Consider the following 21,071-nt stretch of genomic DNA (forward strand, 5'->3'; position numbering starts at 1 on the left):
ACTGATGATCACTGAAGCAGCTGGGCAGGCTTTGTTGCAGGAGAACAGCCCGCAGCAGGAGTCCCCGACCCAGGGAGGCTGGGCTTCGCGAGGCCAGAGAGGGCAGGTGGGGACCCCCTGACCTGACCCAGGGACCTGCAGCCCTCTGTGTCTCCGCAGCGACCCCTGGGGTCTGCTCCCGGCGCTGCACGCTGTAAATTCCAGCTTCTCCCTGGTGGGAAGACGCTGATGTAACCCAGTCGCCGCATCTTTCCTATAAAGATATGAAAGAATGACAGATCATTTTTCCTAGAGGAAACGGAGACGCGAAAAAAAGGGCTAATGACTCACTGTTGATCCCACATCAAATCTGGGTTAGCACCGAGGAGGTCACCGACTCTTAGGCCTTCGCCCAGAGATTACAACACACTTCGGGCTGCATAGTTAGAAGGTTAGGGAAACAGCGGAGGAGCCCGGCCCTGGGCGCGCGGGGGGCCAGCGACCTCCGGGTGGGAGGCGACGCGCCCGCCCCCGCCGTCCCCCCCGCCGCCCCCCGCCGCCCCCCGCCGCCCCCCCTGTCTGCTCTGGGGCCGTAAGGTGAGCAGCCCGGGGCAGAGGGGCGGCGCGCAGGAGCTCGGAAGGCCGCCCTTGGAGCTGTCTTGAGGCCGCATTTCCGGCACTGACGGATCCTGGAGAGGCTCGGACTCGCCAGATGTGCTCGCTCGGCGCGGGCCCCCCTTCGGCTGCGGGGTGCATTCCACTTTGCAGACTCGGAACAGCGTGATGAAATGCGCCTCTGGCCCAGATAAACAAATGTTTCCATTGTCCTTTTGGAACCATATGGCTTGCCTTTGTTTTTTAATACCCTTTAAACGAAGATAGTTTTAAACCTAGGAATTCGGTGTTCTCCAGGTATTTTAAATTTAATAACAGGCTAAGGATTCTTTGATGGGTTTGTTTAGACTGAAAGCTTGCCCCCGTCACTCGGCCCAGGAGAAACTCGCCTGCCGGGGAGGGGTTTTGCTGGTCATTTGTTCCTTTTCTAACCTCTGATGCCCGGAAGTGGGTGTGGAGCGGCCCCGGCCCTGACCACCACCTTGCGTCCTGGAGCGGCTCCGTGGCCTTGGCTACCCCTTGACCTCTTCCCCCATAGCCTCGGAATTGCCTCCGTCTTCGGTTTTCTGGAATATCCGCATGCATGGCAGTTTGCCTCACTTCACCAGGCTTCACTCGCTTCACCTCTGCAGATGAGGAAGGGAGCTGCTTTCTAGGGTCACCCAGAGGCGTAAGGACGCACCTGGCCCTGTGCATGGCGCTCAGTAGGCCTTCTCGGCAGCCCTCGTTCACTGAATCACAAGCATCATTGATTTTAAGATGCACCGTCATTCTGCGTGCCACCAAGCAAAGAGTAACCCTGACAATTAATTATGACATGGCATCGATTGTAAGACACAGTAAAGAGAGGTATGGTAGAGATAGTACGGTGTGATTAGAAGTGTTGCTCTGGGAAGCGCTCCTACTAGCCCAGAATCTCAGGGCACTTCATTCTTTTCTTTGTAAGTTCTACTCAATGTGTGTTTCTGTTGCTCGCTTGGATTGGTCTTTAGGTGACCTCTGCCACTTACGGAACTGGGAGCAGAGACTGAAAGTGCTGGTCGCCCACCGTGTGTGGTACTATCTGTGCTCCTGTAAGAAGGCCTTGAGAATTTAGACCTCTTGGGTAACATTTCAGATTTCTTAAGAGAATATCCATGATCTTTCAGGGTCTGATCCCTCCTTCTTCAACCCTACCTCTTGCTAAATCCCAATCTTGCTGAGCTACACTCCAGCCACATCACCTTCCTGGCCTTTACCCTAAAGGGTCATTTATTTTCATGCCTCCAGGCCTTTGTCTATGCTGTTTCTTCCATTGGAGATCCATCTTGTAATATCTCTAACCATCTTTTGAGGTTTCTTCAGATGTCAAAACTTGATTTCTCCAGTCATGTGGACCAGTTCGTCCTCTGTCTTCCCACAAGACTGACAGTCATCTCTAAAGCAGCCTCTTTGGCTGTTGGTAAAATCTAGCTGTGGTCCAGCTGTCTTCTTCGTTGATTTGTAAATTGTCTCAGAACAGGAGCTGACTCTTACAGCAACTAGCGCATTAGGTTTGCCATTACATGCCTCGTAAATGAATGAACATTTTCCTTTAGAGAATAAGATGGAACCAGGGGATGAAAGCTCTAGGCTCCTAAGCATCAGGACCAGCAGACATAGAGAGAAGAAATCTACTCACCTTCATCGTCAGGGAGAATGTGCCCGATGGGTCATATCACTGTGGATCAGCAACACTGGGTTTCTCGTACCTGTGCATTTCCTGTTTCCATTTTTACAACCGATCAGGAAAGTCCTGGTGAGACTGATGGCAGTGGCCGACCTACACTGGTTCCTGATTGTGCCACGCATGTCCTCACTGATTCTCACAAGCAACCCTGTAGAGTGCGTACTAGGATTTACTAGCATTTTCCCTGTGACCCACGAGGACATGGACATAGCTATTGCTATCTCAGATAACGTATTGAGAATAAGGCTCTTAGTTACCACAAATAATCGAGACCCTAAAATAGAGACCCGGAAATGGAGAGCATGACTTTCCTTTTCCTCTGGCAAAATGACGGAGCCCATCCATTCAAGACTGGTGTCTCTCCTCTCCTCCCAGAAATTACAGCCTTATGCTCTGAATTCTTTTTCTATAAAAAGCAGTATACCTCTGAAGCCTGAGAGACAGCCCTGGGTCTTTTGCCCTGCCTTTAACACATTCAACTTTTCTCACTACATTTGGTTGATACAAAATTTATGATTTATCAGGTCTCTGGTTTGGGTCATTAACTGCAACCATTTCTTCACAAGAGTTTTGATAAGTTTGATTGACGGAGGATTCCTTTGTCTCTCTCAGAGAACTAATTTATTGGGGAGGACAGGCTGGTAGTGGCGCCATGAGCATGGGCTTTGGAGCCACACAGACCCAATAAGGAAAAGAAGGAGTATGACTAGAACGGAATTGCACCAAAAGAGTCTCAGAGACTGAGGGGGAAGAGGTAGCACCAAGGGAGAGAAGCCCTGCTCCAGGCCTAGGGCAATTGTTAAAAAGCGATCTTGCTTTAGTTAGTGGAGAGATCTGTACTTCAGTGATGAAAACAAGCATATGACTCACACAGCATTCAGCTCTTTATCTCTCTTGGTTATAAGGTCTGAAATCCAGCAAAGGAAGGAGGGGAAGTTGTCCCTAAGAGGCTAGCATGCACAGGCTGCTTCTGGGTACACTTCCCGGCCTGGCTCAGTCCGTCCTCACAGGTTTTCTGTCTCCCTCCACCCCTCCCCCCAACCTCTCCCCGGGAGAGTCTGTGGAGAAGGAAGCGGGGCCATTTGGAGTTACGGCTGAGCCAGGTCAGGCCGCCAAAGTCAGACTGTGGTGGACTGACCGACCAAGAACCCGACCAAGAACCGGCCCCAACAGTTTCTTAGCTGTCAGGTGATTCATTTTAGAAAAAGGTCTCAGTCACAAAGTGACATGAGGGAGCAGAAGCCTCACAGAGAAAGATGGATGACCAGAAGAGGAGAACGTGGTCAGGTGTCCCTGCAAAGGGTCTGAGGAGGAAATGAAAACGTGGGAGGTGACCGCAGAGGGGAGAGGCCACACGGGCCCTGGGTGGTGGTTAACAGCAAGACGTACTCCGTGTGAGGAGCATCCAGCTTTCCTGGGGCAGCCCAGTGAGCCCATTCACTGGTGTGAGAAAACACTGCTGTCCCAGAGGAGTTGAGGTGACTGGATTTAGCATCTGTTAGAAGGAGGGAAAGCCCCTGGTGCTGAGAAAGCCATGATCCGTGGGCCAGGACCATCCCTTCATTCTCTCCGATGAGCCCTTGGATAGTTACCGCCTGACAGGTTAGAATCGTGGGGCCTCTTGATATTCCTTGAGCCACAAGGATTTGAGGAACTCCAGGCCAATGGAAAATGCCTTCTGGAGGTTGTGAAGCTCGAACCTTCTGAAAATAGTTCGAATGCATTTCCGAGCTCCCCAGGCAGCTGTTGGCCCTTCTGCTGGCGTGTTCCCTGGGTTTCCCTGGGACCGTGCCACTGTTCCTTCAGGCCTGCGTGTTGGTGATTGGGAAGCAGGCAGTTCCCGAAGCGGACTTATGGGGCTTCTGAAAGAAGAGCCCTAGAGCAGCTATTGGAGACTCCGACTGCTTTTTGGGGAGATGTTGTTTGTTTCAGGAAATACTGTAGCATCTTTCCAGTCTCCTGAAAGGAAAAGAAAAAATGTTGTGACTTAGATCTTGGCTCTGTTCATTTGGCTTTCCCTATCTAACCCACGCCACACTGACAAGCAGCACATCTGTCTTGACAGGCTAGTTCACAAATCACTGCTCATTCATAACTTGAGCTGTTGTAAGAGTCCTCACTGGTTACTTCATCTTGTGAACAGGAATGCAGGGTTGGGTTTTGAGAAAGACCCTGAAATCACCGCCGATCCAGTGGCCTTTGCAAATCTATACAGAAGCACCATCTAGAAGAGAACACGGCGCGTTTTCTTTGTGTCTTTTGAAAGCACAAAACTACTGATGGTTGTCCAAACAAAAGTAGGAATTTGGGGGGAAAATATTTAATTTTTAAGTTTTGGACTCATTTCAGTGTTGGAAATTCAATGCTTTTTATTTTTTTTAAAGATTTATTTATTTATTTGACAGAGATCACAAGTAGGCAGAGAGGCAGGCAGTGGGGCGGGGTGGGGGAAGCAGGTTCCCCACTGAGCAGAGAGCCTGATGCGGGACTCGATCCCAGGACCCTGGGATCATGACCTGAGCTGAAGGCAGAGGCTTAACCCACTGAGCCACTCAGGCGCCCCTCAATGCTTTTTTAGACCCAAATCATCAGCGATTATTTTCTCTATAACAGATGCAGCAGGGGCTTTGTCACTCCTTCCATTGGGGGGTTTGGTTCTTCTTTGGTCATTTATTTTCCTATCATCTATTGGCTTAATCTCATTTTCATTTCTGCTTTGACATCTTAGTGATAATACCATTGAAGCTGTTGCTACTTGCTTTATAATCAGCTCTTACAAGTAAGTTCCTGGCTGGCCAAGCACCCAAAAGAATGGGTGACTTATTCAGATTCCACTTTAGAAGGAGAAATAAGAAATCACAGACCGAGGACTCCCCCCTCCCCACCAAAGATCAGTGATTTGGTAAAGGAACAGCCCCTTCTGCCCTTCTGAGGTCTGTTTGGGTTTTCTGAGGGGAAACGTTTCCACATCCAAGCTCAAACCTCTGCATTTGGGGCTCTGGATGGTAATGAGAAAGGAACAGAGGCGGGAGCGGGCTGGAGTTCCTGGCTTTAACTGAAAGTAGCTGAGCAGAACCAAAGCTGGATTTTGGCTGATTCCTCGGGTTCTGAAGCATCCGTTCTCACCTGTAGATACATCTTCTGAAAAATCATATTGATTTGGATAATATTGGATAAAATTTAGTCATTCATTTGTCCCTCCTCACAGTAGAAAGCCTTGGGTTGTTAAGTGTGTTGATGGAAGTTACTGATCAGACCAATGAACTACAACCGGAACTGGGGCTGTTTTACCCACTAAGCTCTTCTCCCCCCCACCCCAGAATGAGCCCTAGAATGAGATGACTGGTGCTAGCTTGTCTTGGAGAGAGACATGTTTCAGAAGAAATCCGCTGTCACAAAATATCACCATCAGCAGTGGAGCTATATAGAGAGAGTCATGTCTAATTTCATTAATTCTTTGGCACTGGCCTCCAGACTCTAGAAGGAGGGTCTTGAGTCAAGCTGACCCTGGGTCATTATATGTTCAGGATCAGCAGCTTGCCCTTTCTCAGCAGCATTTGCTGGGAATTCTCTAAGTAAAGTAGAAGCTTATTTTTATTTGTATTTTTTTTTTTTTTAAGTAGAAGCTTATTGTAGTACGTGTTGGGAGGAAATGTCCCCCGATGGACAATCCTGAGAGAAATGTTTGTAGGGAAGGTTTGGAGGAGTTGAGGAGGGACTGATCTGACACTGAGTTTACTGGAGCATCGGTAATGGCATTTAATAATGTTTATGGTATCACTGCAGTGAGGAAGCCTTTATCACTATCTGATAGACACTTTCACATGACATGAAACCCCTACTTACTCAGAACAATTGGGTAGCCTTGAGGTCAAGTGAGATTTTGTAAAAGGCCTTTTTAAAAAAAGTTCATTTTATTTTATTTAAATTTGATTAATTAGCATATAGTGTCTTACTAATTTACGAGGTAGATTCAGTGATTCATCAGTTGCAAATAACACCCAATGCTCACTCCATCGTAATGCCCGCCCGCCCGCCACCCCATTCCCCCACCACCTCCCCTCCAGCAACACTCGGATGTTTCCTAAAGCTGCGTCTCTTGTGGTTTGCCTCCCTCTCTGATTTCATTTTAATAAAAGGCCTTTTTGAAACTGTAAGTCATAGAAGCCTATAACACAGGGTCTCAAATTTTACCATGCAAAAAATTCCCTGTATCACCAGTGGTGCTTAGTATAAATGCGGATTCCCAAATCCTTGTCTCCTAGCCTCCATCCAGATTGTGATTCGGTCGTTTTCAGGTGGGCCCAGAAACCTGCACCTTGATGACAAGGCCAGGTGATTCTTAGGCAGGAGTTCAGAAAGACGCTCTAGAAACACCGTGCGTTTTTGTTTTGTTTCATTGCTTTGTTTCTTAGCTGTGTCATCCCAGGCAAAATGTACCTCAGAACTTTTGCAGTTAATATCATAATCTTTTAGACATTTTGTAAGTTACCCATACAAAATTTTAATTCCAGGGTCCTTTCTGTCTTACGACTTCTGCGAGTGGTCATCCTCCATGATCAGTTAGTGAATGTCCAAGTACTTCTAAAAAAGGATTTTTTCTTTAAAACTAATTGTCTTGGATTTTTGTAGCTTTTCACATTTTATCAAACATTTCACATTCACCGAAGCCTCACTGATCTACAAAAGTGTATTCCTACCACGATGCCCCTTGACTCCTATAGACTGTTGAAATCCATCTGTGAAAAAATGAAGGATTGCTTTCTCTGGCCTAAATGATCACTATAGCATCACTAAGATCTCTACCCTGTTCATGGTCTTTACTTGTGAGGCCTTGGGTCAGCACCGGGGCACCCTTTCTTGGCCCTGCTTAAATAAACAAACAAACACCCCCCCCCCCCAAAAAAAAAATGACAGAGAGAAAGGATTTAATACTGCAGCTTTATGGCATAGTAAAAGTAAACCAAAGGGGCATACTTGAGGCCTGCTTGGTGGAAATTGCAAATGACCCTAGTTACCTGGCCTTGGTCCTAACCCAGACTTCCTTTGACCTGTGCGACCCCGAGCAAACTCAGGGATCTGGATTCTGTTACTAGAACCGTCCCTCCTCTGCACCACAACATCCACTGGCCTGAAGAAGGTGCTGTTTCCCAGGAAAAGGAGTGAAATCCCCCCAAGAACCGCACAGGGCCATAGTTTGAAGCAAAAGCATTGCTCACAAAGCGGCTTCCTCTGGCCTGTTTTGCCTTTCCCTGGTTGCATTCTCTGAGATTTTTATTTAAGATAACTTCCAGCGTCTCTTGTTAGAGGTCAGATATGAAGGGGAAGATTTTGTTTGACTTGCTAATCTTGTGACAAACAGTTTATACCCAGTGTAGCTTCCTGTCTTTGCTGACTGGTTCTTTGAGGGAATTTGCTCCGGGTTAAGGCTGTGGAGCGCCTCTAAAAATAAACAACATGGGCGCTTCTTGGTGAGAACATATGTGAGCAGATGGCAGCCGGTAACAGCATATGGTGGCAACGTGAGAGCAGCATGGTACAGAAAGCCATGAGGGGACCTTCCTCGCCCACGCCTCAGCAGGCCATCCAGGGCCCCATGGTCCCGGTGACACAGACTTCTGACCAGGAGATGTGTCCCACTGAGGTGTGAAAGCATGTCCCAGGGGGTGGGGGGGTCTTTTTAGTGGACTCAGTGTTGGAGACGGTGAGTTACAGGCTATGGAAAAGGGCTTCCTTGTCCATTTTCAAATCGAGAGATAAAAGGCACAAATCTGCCAAAAAAGGAACAAACAGAGGACTCCACAAGGCCTTTGGTCTTCTGTCAAAAGAAGTTTTCAAGTCTGGTTTGCCGAGGGACGGGGCTACTTTTGGAAGACATGCCCTAGACGGATGGCAGGTGCACAGAGGTTAAATCCATGTAAGGCGCTAGGGAAGAAGTACATTCACCCCAGGCCTGGAAGCCAGTCAGGGGTGTGTCTATCAATTAGTTACATAACTAATATTATTACATCCCTTGATCGCCTCTTATTTGCCAGTCTCTTAAATATATCATCTCACTGTGATTGTCCTAAAAACCCCCAGGGGTAGCTTGATGTATGCTTCATGTAGAAACCAAGGGTTGGGTGAATCGAGGCCCTTGTTCAAAGACTCACGGGAATTGGGTGACGAAAGTGGGGGCTCCGATCTACATCTTATTACACCGAAATCCTGTATTTGTCATCGACTCGACCTCAGATAGAACACCCAGCAGTGTTTTCTCTTCCATTGCATGTATTTTTTGGTGTATTTTCTTTTTCTATGAATATGGCTGGCAATATACAAGATGTTGCCATTATTTTAAAGAAAAAAAAGTTCAAAATTTCACGGGGTAATAACTATGATGGGAGATAATGTTTAACCTATCCTGAGAAGACCTAGATGTTTAAACTGTCACCCAGAAGCACCCAACTAAGATACACTTGTATTCTTGACCCATTCAAGGGGTTTTCATGTGAGGGTTCGGAAGGATGACAGGTGTTTTAAGGAAACCGAAATCTAGGCCAACCAAATGAAACATGGGGTTTAATCATCATTGGTAGGCTGTCTTTTGTCCAAGGAGGTCGAGGCCTTCCCTGTTCATCTCTGACATAAGTCACGGTATTTATTTTACCATTTCTGTGTATAAATTGTACCCTGCGATGTTGATGCTAGAGCGTGTTAAAGGGAAAACGGAATTCAGGAGCCTGACTGGTGGTTAAGGGATGCTGAGAGATCTGGGAGCAGAATCCAGAATCCCTCCGAGATCCTTGGTCCCCGAGGAGGGGGGACCTTCTGTGTGTGGGGGAATGAGTGCCTTCAGAGAGCCAGCTTCGACTTTGAATCTTTGTATAGCTCTGTGCAAGGCATCACCTCAGTCAAATAGCTAATGACTGTGCTTTTTAAAACTCCTAGCTGTCTGCCCAGTTGTTACAACGCCCTCTGGCTCAGTGGGCAGCTTGTGCGCCAGGCCGTCCCAGGTGCTCTGTGGGTACCCTGGTGAGTACATTTGTCTGCTTTATACCTCATTTGACGTAGTGCTATCACGTCCATCTTCGGTGTCTGTCTCCTGTGGGGGAACTTGTCAGAGGCCAAAGAGAATTCGGGTTGCAGCCTTGGAGCTGAACAGTCACAAAGGTGCCCCAAATTTTTAGTCCGTAAATGACGATCTGATGGCCGTATGTGCAAGAAGGGGTTGCGGGTACATGAGATCTGTGTTCCGGGAGTGACGTGGGGTTTAATACGGATCTGCTGACCCTGCTCTCCCCCACCCCCTATGGTCGATGCTCTCTGGAGGGTTGAGCGAGTGTGGCCAGATTATCAGGGGTCCTTTCTGGGTGTCTTTTTTAATATCTATGTTATTATGCCTGGCATATAGTAATTGCTCAATGAATGTTTCTCGTACTGAACTAAAGGGGATGAAGGAGCTTTTCTTTCCTTTGAAGGTCTGGAGGGAGGCGTGTGGGAATGTTGCCATTATTTGTGACCTTCTGGGTGACATGAGAAATGGATTGCCATGGGGCAAGCCTTTGGCTGACTGGCCCTGGGAGCTCGCCACTGAGCCCTGAGTGCAAACCCCTTGGAGCCAGTGCTACATGCCAGGCTGAGGAGCTCTGAAGCCCGAGGTCTCCATGCTTTCTGATTCGGAGCATTAATCAATTCCGTCAGCTATTATTGAGTGCCTACTGTATGCTGAGCAGTGAGATCACGGCAAAGATAGGACTTAGTGATCCTGATATGTAAGAATTCAGGGGTCCAGTTTTCCCTGATCCATGTTCAAGAAGAAATGAAATAGACTCATAATCCTGGCCTTGTGGTTCACTCATATTTTTGAAACCCCAAGAAGGTTCACATTGTACTGATGCTAAGTGTGGACCGAGGTCCCAGATATGGACAAAAGAAATGCTTTTATTACCTTAGTAGATACCTAGTTTACTGGGATAGCCTACTGTACAATTTACCATGCCTAACCTTGCTTCTTAGGAATCAAGGAACAAAGAATTAAAGTCATTTATTTACAGTGGTTTAAGCTGGGTCTCCTCAAAAAAGAACAGATTCTATTGGGACTACACATTTATTTTCATGTATAAAGTGGCTAGAAGTCGCTATGTGAATAAAGAGTAAAAGGTTTAATCTATGCTTTTAAATTTCCCTTTTGTGAGACAGATTATTATTTTGTTTTCAACCTCGACGTTTTTATTTTATTTCACTATCTAAACCAAGGATTTAATTGTCTGGTGTTTTCCCCACGAGCTTTTTGGAAAAGAAAAGGGAAGGGAACCAGAGAAGGAAAACATTTGTTGAATCCCTCCTGTGTCCTGTGTCCTCCCCATGCTGGTGGGTCCCCACGTGACGGGAAACTGGGGCTTGGACAGGAAAATACCTTGTGCTCGGTCACAGCACCCGAGGGGTGGACGGCAGAGCCAGAATCCGAATTCAGGTCTGGCCTCCACCAGACCACAGAGCCCGCAGGCTCTCTGGCTTTCTTTTGCCTTCCCTTGGCCCTCCCATCTCATTAATTTTTGTAATTGTCTTAGTGACTACTTTGGATTCATTTCCTTTTCATCTTTTCCTCCCCTAGTAAACAAGTCGAGAGGCCTACCATCATTCTCTGGGTGGTTTTTCTTCTCAGACACTCCTCGCCTGGGGTTATTTTCGGTCATTTCATGGCTGCAAGCCGCCCTCTTTCTTTGGTGAAAACACACTGGAAACCCACCATGCTCTTCAGCGAGTCTGGGAAAATCAGGAGTGTCTCTGAGGGCGTGGAAGGGAAAGAGCGCGAACTCCACGGGGATCCCCGCACAGCGCCAGGCTCCTCCGCCCCACCCCGCCTCCAGGCCTGCGGACCCCTTTCAGCCTTTCCACAGAAGACCACGGAGCCGTGGGGCTCCGCTTTTTTTTTTTTTTTTTTTTTGGTCTCTGTTCTTAGAAATAGTAATTGAGTAAAAATGTAAGTGAGTGGATGCCAGGGGGCAAGTGTCCAGGGTCAGGGTGAATTTCTCCATGCTGAGTGTGATTCTGAGCACTCGTTAAGTGGAGGCTGGCCTGTGCCAAGCAGCTCGAGGGCCATCCCTGTCACCTTGTGTGAACCGCCTCTCCATTCCAAGGAGATGCTGGGAGCGGCTGGAGGGAGCGCAGGGCCCGTGGCGCCTCTCCTTATTCTCACTCTCTAACCTGGGAGCAGTTGATAACGCCGTGTCCTGACACCCGGGGTTGGACTGGCACAGCGTTCGCGAAAGAAAATCCTCTGGAGGATGCAGTGGTCCTTGCTCCGCACAGCCTATGTGGCTGCTGAATCATTTTTCTTTTTTTAAAATCATTCGCCCCCAAAGTCTGGGTTAAGATAACGTTAGCTTGCCTGAAGCTTTTCCTACTGAGATCTAAGAACCTAGACGATCGGCAGTGGAGGCAGTCTGTCTGCAAACATGGATTCAAAGTGGTGAAGAGGAATTCAGATGGCTTCGGAGTTTGGGTTTTGTGTTTTTTCAAGTCTTTACTGAGTACGAGGCTTTGAAATAGCTCGGTGGAGGCCGAGAGATGGTGTTTTTCCAAGCGTGGCCTGCGCGTGTGTCTCCCGAGGCATCCTGAAGAGCAGATCCCCGGTCCTGGCCCAGAACCTCAGAGTCCTAATAGCAGGGCGGGGGGCGGGGTTGTGGAGCTGATGCTTGTGCGCCTGGAAGTGGGCTGCGCCGTTTGCTCTGACCTCACTAGAGTCTGCAGCCACTCAAGGCCAAGGATGCTCTGATCACGCAGGTCTGTTTAGTCACAGTCCTCCCGCGTGGAAAGATTCAGATGAAGCGGGGCCTCTGTGAGATCGGCTGGTTCTGCAGGTGTGGGACCTTCACCTCAGCCAACAGTCTTGATGCCGTGCTTTCCCTTCTCCCGGGTGCATACAGAGATCGAGGTAGACCTGTTGTCTGCAGGATCACACATCCGCCCCTCCCCCCCTACCCCCCTCCCCGCCCCCAGCTCGCTGTTCGTCAGGGAGGGAGCAGGGAGTGTGTAAGCAAATGAATGAGTCACATGGGGTGATGGAGGCCTAGCTTAGCAACTATGTCTGGCAGTGAATTCTTCCACCCAGGTGCCTTGAGCTGGGCCCCTAGGAGTGGGAAGGAGATTTTGAAAACTAATGTATGATGTGTAAGGGACACGTCTAATGTATAAGTCGACGTATAAGGTTTAATTCCCTGAGGTCGTGTTTGGTCGAAGCGCTGCCGACCTCTTCCTGGCCTGAATCGTGTTCTCAGACATTCCACGGGGTAAGGATCTGGCCGACGATGGAATGTAAACTCCACTCGCTCAGCCAGACTCCGCTTCGAGTAACAGCGGCTTTCTGCTTCCAAAGGATGTTTTTCTCAACCAGAGGTATTAGAGCAGGTGCAAATCTGATCAGGTTTTAGAAAGAAAAGTTGAGGATAAATTACTTGGCATTTGTGCAGTCCTCTGCCGGCTGCTATTCCGATGCTCTGCTGGTTACTTTGGAACCATGACGATTTTGAATCCAGCCACACGGTACGAATATCTTATACCTGCTGTAGGACTTTTGGCTGTCCAACTGTTTAGAGAAATATCCAGTTCTTTGTGGTTTGTATCACTAACCATACTCCTTGGCTATTGAAGTTATGAAAAGAAAGGGGAGTCGTGTCTATTCTACTTCCCCAAAAGCCTTTAATGACAAGAACTCTACATTAATTACAAAATATAGATAGAGGTTTAAGATGAATGTCAAGTGCACGCAGAGATTGTGGGTGGACTCAGGTAGAAACAGGAAGCTGTCAGGAGACATTAGTTCATTCAGCGGTATTTACAGCGTGTCTAGGCACTCATGATGGCATCAGGGAATAAAAGAGCAAAAAATCGGGTCCTTAGAGAGGTCTACGCCTTGGAGGAAGATGAAGAATTCTTTTAAGATTTCAATAAGAATGGCAGGATTTGAAAATATTAGAGGGGAGAACATAGAGCAGGGTTGGGGATGGAGACGGGGAGTTGCGATTTCAAAGAAGCTGGGCGTGGGAGGGCGCAGGAGGAGGGTGGATTCGAAGCAGAGGCTTGAAGGAGGTCGGAGAGGAGCCTGGGGCTCTGTGGGAGAGAGCTTTTTTGGCAGAGGGAACAGCTGGTGCTGCTCCTGAGTTGTCCAGGGATTATCAGAAGTGCCCTGGGAGATGAGATCACAGAGAGGTCATGTCGGATGGGTCAGATAGAGCCTTGCAGGCCAACATCAAGTCTGTGGCTTTTCCTCTGCATCAAATAGGGCAAAGGGTGGGTTAGTCAAGGTTGTTGTGGCGGCTGCCAAGGTGGGAACCGTACACCAGTCCAGCGAGGAGGTCTCTGTGATGTTTGCAGTGCATTTCGCAGTTGCCTTTCCAGGTGAAACTTCACTCTGTCAAGAATTTCAAGTGGTGCTGAGTTCTCTCTTTGGGAATAAGTTTATAGGCAAGTTCCAGTGGGTTCTGTAGGTAGAATAGGGTTTTCGAAAAAATTTTTAGTATTCCTGAGTTACTGTCCACTGACCCCTTTTCCTTTCTAGAAAGGAGCTATGTGTGTTTTAAAATAACCTCTGGGGTCTCCCATCTGTGCTGACAGGTGTCCTTGCTGTGATGCCTTCTCACAGCGTCTGTGACCGGGTGAGCAGGGACATGTGTCCCTAAGCTCATTGGTGACCATGCGTTGGCCTAGAATGACAGACTTGGACACTGGAAAGTCAGGCTTCAAAGAGTATCTGAATCTGTCCAGATGTGCCTAGTGCCTTTGCCTAGGTTCTGAAATGTGGTCAGAAGCCAGGGAATTTGTAAAACTGTGTCTCTTGTTCGCGAGAAGCATTTCTGTTGGACCAGAGTTTGCTTTCTAACTTTTAAGCTTTGAACAGGAAGACTGGAATGTGGATTTCAGTCCCTCATCGGTATAAGAAATATCCTTTGAGTTTCCTGGGTGGCAGGTATTATGCTAGGTCCCTTGATAGATGGAGGCCTAGAGTGCAGATCCTGTTTCCAGGGAGCCTGCAGCTGAGTGAGGAAGTCAAGCACCCCAACCAACCAAGCCAAACCAAAAAAGCCAGTATTGTGTGGTTGATTCTAAGTAAGAGTCCTGACGGGTTGGAAGAATTGCTGAACTTGTCCTGGAGAGGTACAGGAGGCCTTCCTGAAGGAGGTGATATCTGCTACTTGAAAGACAACCTTTGCCATGGCAGTTTGGCAGTCTTCAAGCAGCCAGAGGGAGCGGCTTATGCTTTCTGGAAGGAGATGTGTCCTTCGCATTGTCCCCTTCCTCTGTGAGCTTGCGTGGCTACCATCTTGCTGAACCAAGAAACAGCAGAAGCCCTTAGTATTGATGGAGTTCCTTCAGGAGACCCACTCTGAAATACTGAGGCCAGAGGGTAAGATCTTTATATTGAGGATTTGTTATTCAGAGCTGATACGTTCAGAAGACGTGATTTGTCTGTGGCGTATAAAATCCATTATACTGTGACGGGCAGTGGTGTAATGGGACTCTGTGGAAAACGGCATTATTTCACAAGCTCAAGGTCACTATCTAGAGCTTTCTTTTTCCTCTCAATGGCATACCACAAAAATGAATCTCTTGCTCATATCATATGGGTTTGTGGGTTGGCTGTGGCTTGGTTCCACGACATCCTCATTCTGGGACCCAGGGAAAGGGGCAGCCTCTAACCCAGGCATGCTGAGCTCACCGCCACACAATGACATGGGCCGTTTTCCCTGCCCACATTGGCCACACCTGGTTTCAACAGGACCGAAAGGGAGAACAAAGGTGGGGTCAGGTGGCAATGGGCCCAGGAGAGCGGGACGGACATCTTGAACAGGTGATGCAGTTTACGACAGCGTAGGTGGCGGATTTGGGAAGGGAGAAAGATTTCATTCCTGTTAAAAACTTCCTATATGGTGTGTTTTGCATGCTTGGATCCTCTCTGTTGCTTCATCTTTGGAATTATGGGGAGCTTTGTAATGGATATTTACGAAATAATCAGTGGGTTGATTTTATAACAGACAGAAGTGTCGTTCTCCATTTTTATATTTGACTGGCTTTTCCAATGGAGCCAACTCTACCTGGTATAAATGGCCCCGTTGGTAGTATGGGGTTTCTGAAGGAAGCCCTCCTGTGTTGTGTGAAATGCATGTATGTCAGGGACACTCTGAAACCCAGGATTACCCCCCTTAGCTTTAGGGTCTCAGGTTGCCACCGTGATCCTGACATGCCCAGCCCTATCTGATAGATGTCGTCCCCAGTAAGACCCACGCTCCCTTCCCGGAGAGCAGAAGTCTACAGGTGCTTCACTGCTGGCCGGAGGGAAGGCAGATTTCCCATTTCCTATTTCTCTCTCTTGTGTGAGGCCCATGCCAGTTTAACAATCTAAACATCACGTGCCTCGTGGTTCCCGAGAATCCAATCTAACCTGAACCTCGGTTGCCTGGCAATGACCTGCCCAGTTGGCTGCTTCGATTCCTGCTCCTTCCCGCTGTGCTCCGTGAGCGAATGGAGAGAAACCCTGCTGGCGTGGGGCATCTCCGGTGGGACCTGGCACGCAGGGACGGCCACCCATCCTTTTGCCCATTTGTCCTGAGCGGGCTGGGTGGCTTGGTCTAGCGAGCTCGCAGTCATCTTGGCAGCCTCTCCTTCGTCTCCTTAGGAGCTGCCGAGGCTGAGCTTTTCCACCCTGCCCTTGAGGTCAGGGGTGGGAAAGAGCAGCGAGAACCAGAGCATTGTTCTGCACACGGCCGGACATCTGTGTTTCTGAATCGCCCACTGTGTGCACCATGCAGCTGCTGCAGCTGCTTCGCTGAATGTGAACTTTGTCCACCGACGGGCTCCAGATTGGTTTTGGATGCTCTGGAATCTACATGGTCAGGCCACGTTTTTCTAATATGCCTGGATCGGACCTTTGCTCTGAAGTGGAGCTGACTTCTTGTGTTTGCGCGGCGGCCCGGCTGGCGACTGTTTTCCTGCTCCGTCTTGCTGGACGGAGGCAGCTCTTTACCTGGTCCACCGCCTGGTTCAGGGGAGCAGGAGGGCAGCTCCCTGTGGGACCGCCGCCGCGGAGGCTTCGGGGCTCGTTGACTTGAGTGTAAGTGTTAGGGACAGAGACTTTTCAGAAACGAGTCGGGGGAGGCACCAAGAAGAGCAAAGCTACCGGTGCGCCGTCGCCGCAGCAGGGACTTGAACTTGGGCTGCAGGTGCCGCAGCACGCAGAACCCTTACTGGAAGCGTGGATGGTCTGCGACAGGGTCCGTGGGCTCTAGTGCCAGGCTTCTCAGCCTTGCTGTGCGCTGAGCCGCTTGGGGGGCATTTAACATGCTGGGGATCTCCTCCAGAATTTCCATTGGGTTGATGGAGGGTGTGGGAGTTGGGGAGGGAGGGTGCGGTATCTTTGGTTTTCAAAAAAGCCCAGGTGATTCTAATGTTTGGTTTGAGTTAGAAGCTCTCTTTTGGGGGTTTCCTTAGCTTAGGTTCAAACTATGATTTTCTGTCCAGCTATCCTTATTATAGTATGCACAGACTTCTGTATGAAGAATAGATGTACATTTGGGGGAGGGTGTTGAGAGAGAGAGGGTGGATTCTGTCTTCAGTAATAACAAATTAAAAAAGCTGAAAACGCTTGCTGTCAGTTATTGAATAGTTGTATTAGGAACTGTGATAATCTCTATATTAGTCTTATAAGATAAATATAATTATTAGTCACTGTTTCATAGATAAGGAGACCGAGGCTTACTGACATCATGTAACTTCCCCATGGGTATGTTGCTCCTAAGTAGCGGAGCCAGAACTTGAACATGAAGTCTGTCTGACTTCAGAGCTCATCCTACTGGTCGGACCCCTAAGATGATAAACTGAAATCTGAAATTTTGGATGAAGGGATAAGATAGTCAGAAAAGGAGAACTTACTGAGAATAATATGTATCTGTATGATCAGGAAATTATTCTATTCTGAAAAAAGAAAAAAACAGTATGTTTGGATGTCTTTTTTTTTTCTTAAATACAGTATTTTAAATACTGTGTATATATACATATACATATATATATAATTTTAAATTCTCTTAAATACATTATTTTCACTTCCCAAAACCTAGGAAAGTTCAAGATAGGCAGCAGAACCCAAGGGCTTGCACACAGATGTGGGAATGAGACGGCAACTTCTGGTTTTAGCCCATCTGGGTTCTGTGTTCCCCATTTGAGGCATGGAAATGGTTCCTTCTTCTGGGAACTGACATGAGCTGTGGTGCCTCCTTGCGGTTTATTGTCTTGTTGGGATTGTGTAATCACTGGAGCGTGTAATACAAAATCGGGTGTTTCTCATTTTGTTCCCTGGAGAGGAACAGCCTTTTTGTCGTTGTCGTTTGTTTTCCTGAAGGCTGGTAAATCTGCGTACTTACTCCAACGGCCGCATGAATCCTTTAACGTCTGTTAAAAGTCCAGAATGGTCCCCCGGCTCAGGCTCTAGAAATTCCACCACAGGTTCCTGGCAGTCCTATCTCGCCCCATACATTTAAAAAAGTGCTGCAGATCAAGGCACCCCGTAAATATTTGTTCAGTGAGGGAGTGAATGAATTTTGCAAATGTGGGCCATGATTGAACAGTGCTTTGCATGTTGCTAAGGATTTCTTGGGAACGGAGGAAGGTCTTAGTTTGTTGGTAAGCTCCCCGTTTCTGCCTGGGGCCACATTGTGTGTTCACCAACTCCTAATTGCCTACCTGGGAGACATTTCTGTACACGAAACAGCAGTATTAATAATAGGCTTTCAAAAAACCCCAGTCACCAGCCTCTGTTGATCTCTCGTAGCCTTGATGAAAGGATCCTGACTTTTTCTTCGTTCAAAGTAGCATCTTTAGTATTGTGAATTAGAAAAAGTGCAGAGTCCCCAGGGCACCTGAAGAGCAGGAAGGGAAGCTACTTGACAGCCCGTGTGACAGGGAAGCCCCACTTTGATGCCGTCTGGCTGTGGATGGTCCTGGAGGGGACACCTGGATTGCTTCCTGCTCCTCTGTGAGTTCGAAGGGCTGTCACTGCAGGTTCAAAAGGGACAGTTAGGCCTGTGTGCTTGGGTCTTTAGCCACACAGCATGAGTATTTTTAGGGCTCTTCTTGTGTCAATCTGATGTCTTCTTGAGGGTTTAACACATGCAGCCTGCACTGAACAACTTTGAAACAACTCTCAGGGTAGTGTGGGAGGGTTGCATCAGCACTAAAGCCTTCAAGCAGTGTTTTTTCTCTTTCTTTCTTTTTTTTTTCTTCTTTCTTTCTTTCTTTCTTTTTTTTTTTTTTTTTTTTTTTTTATTGCTAAATATCCAACAGGCTGAATGGAGGAAATTCAAGTCTAACCCTGGAGGGACCCCTGTTTAGTCATCTGTCTAGACAGACGGGTTCATATAATGGGCCTCTCTGTTTCTTTTGCTTTGTTATAACAGACGGTGGTCCCTTCCTTTAAAGTTGTGAAGATGTCAGCCTTTGGTTTTTTGATCCTAACCTACTGTTGATAAGCCAAGAAAGTGACTCACACATGAGCCAAAGATGACTCTGGAGTGTGACACTCAGTCTATGATATAATAGAAAGAAAATACAGGCTTTGCCTGAAGGAGCCTCAGATAAAATCCCGACTGTAATATGGGGCAAGTCAGCTACCTTCCCTGAACCTCATCTTTCCCGGCTCTAAAATGAGAACTAATTAGGGGCGCCTGGGTGGCTCAGTGGGTTAAGCGGCTGCCTTCTGCTCAGGTCACGATCCCGGGGTCCTGGGTTAGAGCCCCACCTCCTTGCTCAGCGGGGGAGCCTGCTTCTCCCTCTCCCTCTGCCCTTCCCCCACCCCCTCCCTCCTGCTCCTGCTCACATTCTGTTGCTCTCTCTCAAGTAAACAAAATATTTAAGACAAAAATAAGGACTGATTTAAAAAAAAAATCTCCTGCTCAATGGTCCTTTCCAGGAGAGAAATTAATACGTACAAATGCCTGGCACATGCTAAGGGCTAAATAAACCATCATCCATCCATCCATCCATCCATCCATTCATTCATTGCAGGGAATTGAAAAAAAAAAAAGGTCTTTAACTTTCTAGCTTTTGTATATGGAGAGTTACAAGGAAACCAGAAATTCTGGCCCATGTTTTGAATATCAAATTGCCATACATTGAGAAAAGCAAGTATCATTTTTTTTTTAAGCCTAGGAAAATATTTTAAAAATGCTACTTATTTTTTTTAAGAGGAAATAATATTGGAGACATTGTTTAAAAATCGACGGAAGAGTGTAAGACAGAATAACATTATTCGTCTTCTCTGGAGGGCTTAAAAACTTTCAGTACTGGCCTAAAAGGACTATATGTGTTGGTAATTATTGCTACAATTAAGTGGGTCCCTCTGCATCTCGCATCATGTCTCTTGAATCCTGCTGGACTCGTCTGTGCAAATACTGATGTGGAAATTTTTATTTTATTCAGTTTAATAATATTTACTGAGCATATATTGCCTCCAGGGTTTGGTGTCTGAACCACACAGGTGAATAAGAAATGAGATAAGTGGACATGGGTCCCTCTTGGAAGAGGCAGTACAGATGGCCCGGAGAAAGGCACTAGGATCATACCAGCCCAGTATAGTCAAGGCGGTGCCATTTCTAGTTCCATGTGAGGGATTGGCTGTGTTTCCTCTTTAAGCCTCAGTTTTCTGTTTTCCACAAAAATGGGATAATCCTGGTGGAGACAGTATAGATGATACGCCCCTCAAAACAAGTCATGTTGACTTTGTTGTTGTAATTGTTGTATTGTTATGGTTATATAATGCCTGCCCTCAAGTAGCTTACAGTAAACTAATGACCCCGTACAAAGGAGGATCCTAGAAAACTGTCGAATGATATTCACAAGCAAAACACGATGGGAGCATCAAGGCAAGGTGGTTGGTTCACAGAACCTTCCTTTAAGGAGCAGCGACCCCTAATGTACACAGAACAGTGTGTGTGCCTGAGCAGTGAATGACCATGGCCTTCCAGTGGAAAGGGGAATAGAAAAGTCAACCTGTTCTCGAGCTGCTGAAGGACGGAAGCAAATGGTGTCTATGTTGATAGCAAAGCTTTTCACATTTCATAGTATGGTTCGTGACGTTCTCCTACACTGAAATTCCATTAGAGCCCAGTGCTATACGTGGCTTGGGATACGGTATGTCTGAGTCATGTCTCTTTCAAGACAACTGTAATCAATAAAAACCCCAGTAAAATGTGGTTAACCACAAGGACATCCCTCCCCGCCAACCCCACCCCCCCAATCAGCGCTGTGATTCATTCAGTTTGGTGCTCCTCCCCCTCACCTACTTCATACTGAGAGAGACTTAGGCTTCTCAAGTACAGAGAACAGGAGTCCTGTCGGATGCTGGGTGCTTGCCCATGTGTGGCATAGCTTGCCCCTGCTGACCCCCAGGGAAAACCCCCAGTCCTCCCCTGCACCTTGAGTGGTCCTGGCAGGGGGAGAAATTCTGCCCTAGGTCCTGGGGACGCAACGTGAGGCCCCAGAGGGTCTTACTTTATAAAAATTCTTTCCGTCTCTCTCACTGCTCTGACTGGCTTCTTCTGGTACCTTCTGTAAAGGGAATCCTGGGACGAGGCCTCCCTGTTAGCTACCGTCTCTGTAGTTCTAATTCATTACGTATGTTGTAGTGCTTTTTCCTTCTTTTTCTGACAGAAAAGGGACCTGAGGGAAGAGGCAGGGGTGGAAGGGGCGGGGGGTGGGGAGAAGGGTAAGAGAGAAGCAGGTGTAGAAGCGGCACCAA

The 21,071-nt window shown here is 47.7% G+C and overlaps 1 protein-coding gene across 3 annotated transcripts in view; it reads left to right on the forward strand.

Annotated features, from left to right (window-relative positions):
* The window catches only part of TGFB2 (transforming growth factor beta 2), a 78,631-nt gene that overhangs the window by 4,784 nt on the left and 52,776 nt on the right, over positions 1 to 21,071 (forward strand). For 2 of the 3 annotated variants that reach the window (XM_004751464.3, XM_004751461.3), the window contains exon 2: positions 9,233 to 9,316. In XM_004751464.3, coding sequence (XP_004751521.1) covers positions 9,233 to 9,316 — 84 coding nt within the window. 3 annotated transcript variants of the gene reach the window in all.

This window comes from Mustela putorius, unplaced genomic scaffold, assembly GCF_011764305.1.
Source record: "Mustela putorius furo isolate JIRA1106 unplaced genomic scaffold, ASM1176430v1.1 tig00000508_pilon_pilon_pilon, whole genome shotgun sequence".
Lineage (NCBI taxonomy): Eukaryota > Metazoa > Chordata > Mammalia > Carnivora > Mustelidae > Mustela > Mustela putorius.